Here is a 12102-nt window from a genome sequence, read left to right on the forward strand (position 1 = left end):
TATACAGAGAGAGGGGTGTTCAGCTTACCCACTATTACCACATTAGGGTCTATTTCTTTCTTAGGTCTAAGACTGCTTGCTTTATATATCTGGGTGCTCCAGTATTGGGTACATACATTTATGACTGTTATGTCTTCTAACTGGATAGATCCCTTTATCATTATATATAGTGGCCTTCTTTGTCACTTTTTATGGTTTTTGGTTTAGTCTATTTTACCCAATGTAAGAATAGCTACTTCTTAGCTCATTTCTGGCTTCCATTTGCATGGTATATCTTTTTCCATCCCTTCACTTTTAGTCTGTGTGTGTGCTTTACAGGTGAGGTGAGTCTCTCGAAGACAGCATACACTTGGGTCTAGCTTTTTAATCCAATCAGTCAGTCTCTGACTTATGAATGGGGAGTTTAATCCATTCACATTTAGGGTAGTTACTGACAGGTATTGTTTAATTCCTGTCATTTAAGTGCTTTTTGTTTAGATGTTTTAAATATCTTCTGTTCATTACTTCCCCTTTTATTTCTCTTCTTGTTAGTTAGAAATTTGAGGTGGCATGATCTAACTTCTTTCTCTTTCACATTTGCATTTTTGTTTTAATGGCGGGTTTTGCTCTTTCTTGGGTATCTGTGACAGTGATCATCCTTATTCAGATTCCAGATACAGGACTCCCTTGATTTTTTTTGTAGGGCTGGTCATATGGTGGTGAACTCCCACAATTTTTGTTTGTCTGGGAAATATACTATTTCTCCCTCATTCTGAAGGAGAGCCTTGCTAGGTATAGAATTCTTGGCTGACAACTTTTTTCTTTTAGTATTTTGAATATATTATTCCACTTTCTTCTGTTCTGTCGGGTTTCAGTTGAGAAGTCTGCTGTTAGTCTGATGGAGTTCCCTTATAGGTGACTTGACAATTTTCTCTTGCTGCTTTTAGGATTCTCGTTGTCTCTGAGCTTTTGCAAATTTGGCTAAATAATGTGTCTCAGAGAGTGTCCTTTTGGACTGAATCTGTGTGGAGACTTTCGGGCTTCCCAGATCTGAAGGTCTGCATCTGTCCCTACGACTGGGAAGTTTTCTTTTATTATTTCTTTGATTAGGTTTTTCAATGCCTTTTCCTTTCTCCTTCCCTTCTGGAATACTCATGATTTCAGATGTTTGAGTGCTTCAGGTTGTCTGCTAGCTCTCTTAGATTTTCTTCATTATTTTTAATTCTTTTTTCCTTTCTTTGGTCTGCCTGTGTTATTTCAAAAAGACCATCTTCAGTATCTGAAATTTTCTTCTGCTTGCGCTAGCCTGCTATTCAAGTTCTCTGTTACATTTTTTTATCTCATCCAGTGAAACTTTTATTTCCTGGAGTTCTGCTACGTTCTTTTTTAAGGTATTAATCTCTTTATATAGTTCCTCCTTCATATTCTGGATGTTTTTTTCTTGTTTCATTGTGTTCTCTAATTGAGTCTTCTCTTATCTCTTTGAGTTTTCTTAAGACCAGTGCTTGGAATTCCTTTTCAGACATTTCAAGGGTTTCCTGTTTTATGGGGTCTGGAATTTGAGCATTACTGTATTCCTTTGGTGGTGTCATATCTTCTTGTTTGTTTGCAATTCTAGTATTTTTCATTGATGTTTGATCATCTGGTAAAGGACTTGCTTCTTCTATTACTCTGGGGTTGGCTAGGAGGATAAAGATTTCTCTTCTAATTGCAGGCTCCGCTGGTGACTCTTCTTTAATCAAGGTAGTCGAGTGTGCAGCAGACTGCCTGTAGAGTGGCCCTGGCTGCTACTGTGGTGGTGAACCATGCTTGCGGTGACAGCAGAGTGGTGGTGACTGTGATACATCACCTTGGCTCCTGTTCCGGCAGTGAGCAGGGCTTTCTGGGGCTGGATCTGGGTCCCTGAAGGTATGTGGGGATTGGCTCACCTCGGTGCCTCCTGGGGTTTGTGGGCAGGCCTCTCTGGGGCTAGAGTCTGTGTTCCCAGTGGCATGTGGAACTTAGCTCAACTTAGCACCTGCTGGGCCTTGTGGGCAGGTCCTTCCAGGGCTGGAGTCTGTGCCCCAGGTGGCGTGCAGGGCTGCAGTGACTATTTTCTCATCTTCTATGAGGGGTCTTCAAAATGTTGATGGAAAGATTTGTATTATCTTTTAATTCAATTTGTCCATGAACTTCGGAAATACCTCTGTATTTCTATGAAATAAAATCAAACCTAAGCCACAGTCCATCTACTTAGCAAAGAAATATATATCTGAAAGAACAAAACAGTCCTGCTCAAGCTTTAAGGTACACAAATTTATTTGAGAATCTTTATTTAATTGCAGACTCTCATTTAGTAGTGGGGCTTAAAATAGTGCATTTTCAAATAAGCTCCAAGGCAAAACCAACACTGCTGGACTATGGATCAAACTTTGAGTATCAAGGGGTCAAGATATATAAGTATTCCTACATAAAAAACAATTTTTTAGTTGGTATACTAAAAAGGGAGGAAAAAACTTTACCCAAGCGGATCCACTCTGTTTTATATTTTAAGGTATCACCTAAAAAAATAGGCATTTTAGTGTTTGCATGAACTGGCTGTGTAGCTTTACAAACCTTAAAAATATACCACCAAACTCAAGAATTTTGGGCTGCTATTAAAAATGAAGTCAACATTTATTTTAAAGTAAAAACCCCACAATTTACTTTGGGCTCTAATTTACATCCAGTTAATGGGAATACAGCATAAAGAAAAGAGAAAGTTCTAATAGTTCTTTGGGAATTATAGTTATATCTATGAAATAAAGTGCATATACATACTCAGGTACAAGCTTACATATTATAAAGTAAAATAAGTAGAAAAAGGCAAAACAAATACATCATGTGAACAAAAGACTATATTATGGACTTCTCAGAGATTTTTTTCTTTATTCTTTTCTTAACAACAAATTTTCTACAAACACATTATTATTCAAATACATCTTTAAATTTAAAAACACATGACAAAATCCATGAGAAAAAGGAGAGAAAAGCATTAACATTGAGTGAATACACAAGAACTTCTTTTTAATGATGATTTTTACCATACTACTAAGTATGGCAAAAAACAAAGAATTTTAGATGATAATGAAGATGAAAGGGGTGGCTGATTAGTTCAGTTGGTTAGACAGTGGTACTGATAACACCAAGGTCTGGGGTTCAATCCCTGTACCAGCTAACTGCCCCTGCAAAAAAAAAAAAAAAAAAAAAAATTAAAATAACTTACCTTAGTAAAGTTATTCAGATGGCCTAGCTTTCTCATATTTGATACTCCTTGCAATTTGGCCACATTCTGGAGAATCTCCCTTAAGTTATCAGAAGGTTCTAGGAGGGAAGAAAAGACAATTTAACATAATCTTAAGAGTATTTTCCTAATCAAACATATAAAACATGCAGATTAAAACTTCACAACTGGGACTAGTCAGTTAGCTCAGTTGGTTAGAACACAGTGCTGAAAACACCAAGGTCAAGGGTTCAGATTCCTGTACCAGCCAGCCATCAAAGAAAAAAACTTCACAACTTTAGCTACCTGTGTAAAGTCTTACTCTACACACCAAATCCTCTCACTTAGGTCACTTCAAAATCCATATAGATGACTCATCCAATTACCTTCACATCTTAACTCATACTTAACGGTCCAACTCTATGTATCATCACTTGAAATTACTCAACTAACAAAATCTTAAATCTGAACACCACAACTTCTACTTCTGGCTACAATGTAGCAACAGGAACTAAATATACTGTCCTATGTGAATCAACCAAAAAACTGAATAAGACATATTAAACTACAGTTTTCAAGACACTGGAAATCAGGCAGTAAAGAACAATGATTCCTGAAAGACAGAAACAAACAAGTATATGCCCTACAATTACCAAAGCTTACTGCCTTCAGAGAGTTTCCAGGCCTTGGTGCTGGGAGGAGAAAACTAGGAAAACTCTAAGTTGAAGGGACAGAGCTGAGAGTCCAAGACTAAGAATTACAGAAAAAGAGCGCACTACCCAGAGAGAGAACTCTGGAGATCTGCAAAGCAGCCCTTGGGTATTCAGTAGAGCAATGATCACTGCCTAAGTGTGAGGAAATTACCCATGCCAGAGAAAGAATCACTCAAAAGAATTAGAAGGAAGAGTCTGTGATCATACAGGTCAGGGAAGAGTAATTGTTCCTAACAGCCAGACTGAAAAGCCTCATGAGGCATTGATTAGAGTACTTGGAAAAGTCTTGACTTCGCAGTTTTTCTTTGATCCCACCTAACAAATCTTAAACAGAGACTTGAAAGAATCAAACTGCTTCCAAGCAACTAAACTGTGTCTCAGACCAAACCTCGAGAAGACTTTTAAGAGTAGAAAAAAATATGAAGCACCTAACCAGGCAAATTTTACAACGCTTAGCATCCAGTAGAAAATTATTAGGCATGTAAAGAAGCAGGAAAACATGACCCATAATGAACAGAAAAATCAACCAACTGAAAAACTTCAGACCCCAAACTAACAAATGTTAGAATTGCCACAAAAGGACATTATAACAGTTTTTATAACTATAGTTCATGTGTTCAAAAACTTAGGTAGAGATGTGAAACGTATAAAAGCACTCAAATTGAATTTCTGGAGATGAAAACTACAAAGTCTCAGACAAAGAGACATTACAGAAGAATATTGAACTTGAAGACAAAGCAATAGAAACTATCCAAAATGTAACACAAAAAGGAAAAAAAATAATAGTAAACAAAACATCACTGAGCTGTGGGACTTCAAGCAGCTTAACATATGTGTAAATGGAGTTCCCCCCGCCAAAAGGAAAGAGATATGGAACAGAACAAGTACTTGAAGAAATAAAGGATAAATACTTTCCAAATTTGATGAAAACAATAACCAATAAATCCAAGAAGCTCAACCAATCCCAAGCACAAGAAACATGAAAAAAATTAGACCAAGGTAAATCATAGTCAAACTGCTCAAAACCACTGATAGAGAAAATCTTAAAATCAGCCAGATAAAAAAAGACAAATTCCATAGAGAAAGGCAAAGAAAAGGATGACAGCAGATTTCTTATTGGAAACAAGGCAAAAGAGAAGACAGTGGAGCAACATCTTCAAAATACTGATAGAATAAAAATGCTTTACGAACGTTAAAATCATTCTCAGTTCACTTGGTTTACAAAAACAGGCCATGGGCCAGATATGGCCCTACAGGCAGTAGTTTGCTGACCTCTGGAATACAGTGTCAATTTCCTCAGGTTGCTACGAGTTATTCTTCTATTAACATATTCAGCATCCTATTTGCTTTAAATACCATAAATTACCATGTTGCAGATATTTTAGTTTAAGAGCCATTCTGAGTTCGAGATTTTTATCTGTTAACACAAACCCAAGGAACTATTCCTTTAAATTAGTGTTTTCCTCACCAAATAAAATTATTTGCATTGTCCTGTTTTACATTAAGCTTGCATTTGCCTACCTTACTCCATGGTGTTATCCTGGGTGTCTGTTATGACAACCAATTTCGTGTCAAACCACTAAGCACACTATTTATACCAGCTATTTCCAATTAATTTGAAGTTGCTACATGCTGTGATCATTCGATTTTACAGCATCTCCCAAGAATTTCAGGTATCTATTTTTTTTTTAACAGGAATGAAACTCAATTTAATTTTAAGTGGTTCAGCATATGTTTTTATAGTTAGTGACTCTTCTTAAAAGTGGAATGAAAACAGCCCATCATTGGGTGAGATCAGCTCCCATTAAAAAGAATTACAAGGGGCCAGAAATAGTCACTGTTAGTATTTAGTAATACTTTTTAAGTATTATAAATTTTATCTGTTTGGGGAGACTTAAAAAGAAAAATAATAAAAGTAAGCCAATGGTGTTAAAATGATTTAACTATACTTGCAAATTTTATAAAAATTTTATAACAATTCTAAAAATAATTTAGGTCCTATAGCAATTTGCAAAGTCAGAGTTAAGGATCATTAAAGCCAGTGTAAAACTCACCTAATGGAAATGTATAATCTAAACATTTCACATCAATTTATCAAACCAAACACAAAGTTTTTCTAAGGTAACAATATGGTTACTAGTATACTGTCTGATAATCTGATAGGACCAATAGTTAAGATTATCCTGATTTGAGATCACATACTGCACACAAGTATTGATATTTAATGGTGTACCCCACAGATATGTGCAGTCAATTGTTTCAATAAAAACTAAATAAATTTTTAAAAATAAAAAAAAGATGAAAAGATATATTCCTGAAAAGATATATTCTTGAAACAATATATTCCTCACAAAGGCTTGCAGATTTTTAATTACTGCTTATTTTCTAGGAACAATCTGATTACAGACCTTTTTGAAAAGCTACAGTTGTGTTACAAAAACAAAATCTCATATCTGAGTTCATTCATTCAACAAGTATTAATTGAACATCTATTATGGTCAAGTACTGTTTTAGGTATGGTAGTGGGAAGACAGCAATGAAAAAGACTGATCCCTCTCTAATTAATATAACTCACATATGCAGAAAAACACTAGGAGAAAATATATAAATGAATAAATGTGGCTACGTGTTATCAGTCAGTTCAGGCTTCTATAACAAAGTACCATCGACTGGGTGGCTTATAAACAACAGAAATTTACTTCTCACAGTTCTGGAGGCTGCAAGTTCAAGATCAAGGTACCAGCATTGTCAAGTCCTGGTGAGGACCCCTTTCTGGGTTGCAGATTGCTAAACGAATCTCACTGTATCTTCCCATGATAGAAAAAGGGGGCGAGAGAACTCTGTGGTCCCTTCATAAGGGCACTAATCTCATTCACAAGGGCTTCACCCTCATGACATAATTATGTCCCAAAAGCCTCACCTCCTAATACCAATACTTTGGGGGTTAGGATTTCAACATATGAATTTTGTGGGAACACACACAAATATTCAGTCTATTCCACTGTGTTCCAGTAAAATGGACTTGGCTCACGACCTACAGTTTGCCAACCCCTATGCTAAATAGTCATAACATATCAGAAAGACTGGTGAGCAAGCTCAGATCAATATGGTTTTTATATGAGGGGTAGGGGAAATAGATGGGGAACAGCAAAAAGAAATTTAAGGAGAGGTTTACCTGTCTTTATTTCTTCCTACTCCCACTTAATGTTTCCAATTTTTAATGTTTTAATTTAGATTCTCTAAAAGAGAATATGTCTACTGGTAACAGTGTTACGTTAGAAGTATAAAGCACAAATGAGACGACCTACTAAAATGATGTTCTTTGAAGCCTTTTGGTTTAGCGAACCTATGGCTGCATGAGAGAAAAAAAAATTGTGCATAGCTGGGTACAATGGCCAATGATTCAAATGCTTCAGGAAGCAAAACACAAAAGAACTACTAGAGTTACAGAGGCTCTTTTCCTTTTATTGTGTAACTTGTAGATCCTATGTATGTCCCTGATAAATATCTCTCTAGGAAATGAAATATCTGCAGTCAACACTAATTATCCAGGGATTTAATATCTTGGATTGCAGAACCGAGTATAACTGATTTAAACCATCTTTAATTTGATCTGTCTGGAAGGTACTTCCTCTCTTTCTATCCAGGAGTTGCCTACTCTGGTTGTGACACTGTAGACACTTTTTGCTGTTATTTTTTAACACAGCAGCTAAAATTATAATATTGTATTATATAAAAGTATGAAGTTTTATTACATAAAGAGTGTTGTAGAATCTCACATACTAATTACCATATATGATAAAAAAAATAAAATGCATATTTAGAAGAGAAACCAAAATGTCAAGAAACGTATTTTGTTGTCATTTCATTGTCTGAAGTGAATGCCGTATAAGACTGTAAATAAAGCTCAATAGGGATATAGTTAACATTTAATTTCCCCCAAGTAGATAATACATGACAATTCGAAACTTCTTGGAATTAAGGAAGGATATACACCAAAATATTTTCAGAGAAGTTCATTCTAAAGTAGTGGTAGAAATTACTGATGTATTTTCATTCCTTGGATGGATTATATTTTCCAAGTTCTCTAAATAAGCATAAGAAACAAATAGAAAATGAGTGTGATTTTGAAAAAAAAAAAAAAATTAATTCAGACTCCATGACTCTGACTAGATGTAAATAATTAATCTCTCTGTATATCCATATTGTTTTTGTAAGAAAAAAAAAAGTTTAAGATAATTAAATATAACAACAACATATGTTACATATTTATTTTTATTTTTTTTCTGTTTACAAATATATTTTAAATACATATTTAGAATATGTATTTATTTTTTATTTATTTTATTTTTTTAAATTTTATTTTGTCGATATACATTGTAGCTGATTAATGCTCCCCATCACCAAAACCTCCCTCCCTTCTCCCTCCCCCTCTCCCCCCCAACCATGTCCTTTCTGTTTGTTTGTTGTATCAACTTCAAATAATTGTGGTTGTTATATCTTCTTCCCCCCCCCCCCCGGTTTGTGTGTGTATGTGTGTATGTGTGTGTGAATTTATATATTAATTTTTAGCTCCCTCCAATAAGTGAGAACATGTGGTATTTCTCTTTCTGTGCCTGACTTGTTTCACTTAATATAATTCTCTCAAGGTCCATCCATGTTGTTGCAAATGGCAGTATTTCATTCGTTTTTATAGCTGAGTAGTATTCCATTGTGTAGATGTACCACATTTTCCGTATCCACTCATCTGATGATGGGCATTTGGGCTGGTTCCAACTCTTGGCTATTGTAAAGAGTGCTGCGATGAACATTGGGGAACAGGTATACCTTCGACTTGATGATTTCCATTCCTCTGGGTATATTCCCAACAGTGGGATGGCTGGGTCGTATGGTAGATCTATGTGCAATTGTTTAAGGAACCTCCATACCATTTTCCATAGAGGCTGCACCATTTTGCAGTCCCACCAACAATGTATGAGAGTTCCTTTTTCTCCGCAGCCTCGCCAGCATTTATCGTTCATAGTCTTTTGGATTTTAGCCATCCTAACTGGGGTTAGATGGTATCTCAATGTGGTTTTGATTTGCATTTCCCGGATGCTGAGTGATGTTGAGCATTTTTTCATATGTCTGTTGGCCATTTGTATATCTTCCTTAGAGAAATGCCTACTTAGCTCTTTTGCCCATTTTTTAATTGGGTTGCTTGTTTTCTTCTTGTAAAGTTGTTTGAGTTCCTTATATATTCTGGATATTAATCCTTTGTCAGATGTATATTTTGCAAATATTTTCTCCCACTCTGTTGGTTGTCTTTTAACTCTTTTAATTGTTTCTTTTGCTGTGCAGAAGCTTTTTAGTTTGATATAATCCCATTTGTTTATTTTTCCTTTGGTTGCCCGTGCTTTTGGGGTCGTATTCATGAAGTCTGTGCCCAGTCCTATTTCCTGAAGTGTTTCTCCTATGTTTTCTTTAAGAAGTTTTATTGTCTCAGGGTGTATATTTAAATCCTTAATCCATTTTGAGTTGATTTTGGTATACGGTGAGAGGTATGGATCTCGTTTCATTCTCCTGCATATCGATATCCAGTTATCCCAGCACCACTTGCTGAAGAGGCAGTCCCTTCCCCAGTGAATAGGCTTGGTGCCTTTGTCAAAGATCAGATGGCAGTAAGTGTGTGGGTTGATTTCTGGATTCTCTATTCTATTCCATTGGTCAGTGTGTCTGTTTTTATGCCAGTACCATACTGTTTTGGTTATTATAGCTTTGTAGTATAGCTTAAAGTCAGGTAGTGTTATGCCTCCAGCTTTATTTTTTTTGCTGAGCATTGCTTTGGCTATTCGTGGTCTTTTATTGTTCCATATAAATGTCTGAATAGTTTTTTCCATTTCTGAGAAAAATGTCTTTGGAATTTTGATGGGGATTGCATTGAATTTGTATATCACTTTGGGTAGTATGGACATTTTCACTATGTTGATTCTTCCAATCCAAGAGCATGGGATATCTTTCCATCTTCTTGTATCCTCTCTAATTTCTCTCAGCAGTGGTTTGTAGTTCTCATTATAGAGATTTTTCACCTCCTTGGTTAACTCAATTCCTAAGTATTTTATTTTTTTGGTGGCTATTGTAAATGGGCAGGCTTTCTTGATTTCTCGTTCTGCATGTTCACTATTGGAGAAAAGAAATGCTACTGATTTTTGTGTGTTGATTTTGTATCCTGCTACTGTGCTGAAATCATTTATCAATTCCAAGAGTTTTTTTGTAGAGGTTTTAGGCTGTTCGATATATAGGATCATGTCATCTGCAAACAGGGACAGTTTGACTTCATCTTTTCCAATCTGGATGCCCTTTATTTCCTTCTCTTCTCTGATTGCTCTGGCTAGTACTTCCAACACTATGTTGAATAGGAGTGGTGAGAGTGGGCATCCTTGTCTAGTGCCTATTCTTAAAGGAAAAGCTTTCAGCTTTTCCCCATTCAGGATGATATTGGCAGTGGGTTTGGCATATATGGCTTTAATTATGTTGAGATACTTTCCCTCTATACCTAACTTATAGAAGGTCTTTGTCATGAATGAGTGCTGAAATTTATCAAATGCTTTTTCAGCATCTATAGAGATGATCATATGGTCCTTGTGTTTGAGTTTATTAATATGGTGTATCACATTTATTGATTTGCGTATGTTGAACCAACCTTGCATCCCTGGGATGAATCCCACTTGATCGTGATGAATAATTTTACGTATGTGTTGCTGTATTCTGTTTGCTAGTATTTTAGTGAGGATTTTTGCATCTATATTCATCAAGGATATCGGCCTGTAGTTTTCTTTTTTGGTTATATCTTTACCTGGTTTTGGTATCAGGATGATGTTTGCTTCATAGAATGAGTTTGGGAGATTTGCGTCCGTTTCAATCTTTTGGAATAGTTTGTAAAGAATCGGTGTCAATTCCTCTTTGAATGTTTGGTAAAATTCTGCTGTGAATCCATCTGGTCCTGGGCTTTTCTTTGTTGGGAGGCTTCTGATAACAGCTTCAATCTCCTTTATTGTTATTGGTCTGTTCAAATTTTCTACGTCTTCACGGTTCAGTTTTGGGAGCTTGTGTGTGTCCAGAAATTTATCCATTTCCTCCAGATTTTCAAATTTGTTGGCGTATAGTTGTTTATAGTAGTCTCCAATGATTCCTTGTATTTCAGATGAATCAGTTGTAATATCGCCTTTTTCATTTCTAATTTTTGTTATTTGAGTCTTCTCTCTTCTTTTTTTTGTTAGCCACGCTAATGGTTTGTCAATTTTATTTATCTTTTCAAAAAACCAACTTTTTGATTCGTTGATCTTTTGAATTGTTTTTTGGTTTTCAATTTCATTCAGTTCTGCTCTGATCTTAATGAATTCTTTCCGTCTGCTAACTTTAGGATTGGATTGTTCTTGTTTTTCTAGTTCTTTAAGGTGAAGTGTTAGGTTGTTCACTTGCCATCTTTCCATTCTTCTGAAGTGAGCATTTAATGCAATAAATTTTCCCCTCAATACTGCTTTTGCAGTATTCCACAGGTTTTGGTATGATGTATCATTGTTTTCATTAGTTTCAATAAACTTTTTGATTTCCTGCTTGATTTCTTCTTGGACCCATATGTCATTAAGTAGAATGCTGTTTAATTTCCATGTGTTTGTATAGTTTCCAGAGTTTCGTTTGTTATTAATTTCTAGTTTTAATCCATTGTGGTCTGAGAAGATACATGGGATAATTCCAATTTTTTTGAATTTATTGAGACTTGATTTGTGACCTAATATGTGATCTATCCTGGAGAATGATCCATGTGCTGATGAGAAGAATGAATATTCTGAGGTTGTTGGGTGGAATGTTCTGTAGATATCTGCCAATTCCAATTGGTCTAGAGTCTTGTTTAGATCTTGTGTTTCTCTACTGATTCTTTGCCTAGATGATCTGTCTAATATTGACAGTGGAGTGTTCAGGACCCCTGCTATTATGGTATTAGTGTCTATTTCCTTCTTTAGGTCTAATAGAGTTTGTTTTATAAATCTGGCTGCTCCAACATTGGGTGCGTACATATTTATGATTGTTATGTCTTCTTGATGGATCAGTCCTTTTATCATTAAGTAGTGTCCCTCATTGTCTCTTTTTATGGTTTTTAGTTTAAAGTCTATTTTGTCAGATATAAGA

General features: G+C 35.5%; 1 protein-coding gene across 4 annotated transcripts in view; it reads right to left on the reverse strand.

Moving 5' to 3' along the window:
• The window catches only part of RICTOR (RPTOR independent companion of MTOR complex 2), a 131017-nt gene that overhangs the window by 80085 nt on the left and 38830 nt on the right, over positions 1-12102 (reverse strand). For all 4 annotated transcript variants that reach the window (XM_063084527.1, XM_063084519.1, XM_063084513.1 and 1 more), the window contains exon 3: positions 3224-3321. In XM_063084527.1, coding sequence (XP_062940597.1) covers positions 3224-3321 — 98 coding nt within the window. The remainder of the gene's footprint in view (positions 1-3223; positions 3322-12102) is intronic.

The sequence above is a fragment of the Cynocephalus volans genome, chromosome 2 (genome assembly GCF_027409185.1).
Source record: "Cynocephalus volans isolate mCynVol1 chromosome 2, mCynVol1.pri, whole genome shotgun sequence".
In the NCBI taxonomy this organism is placed as follows: domain Eukaryota; kingdom Metazoa; phylum Chordata; class Mammalia; order Dermoptera; family Cynocephalidae; genus Cynocephalus; species Cynocephalus volans.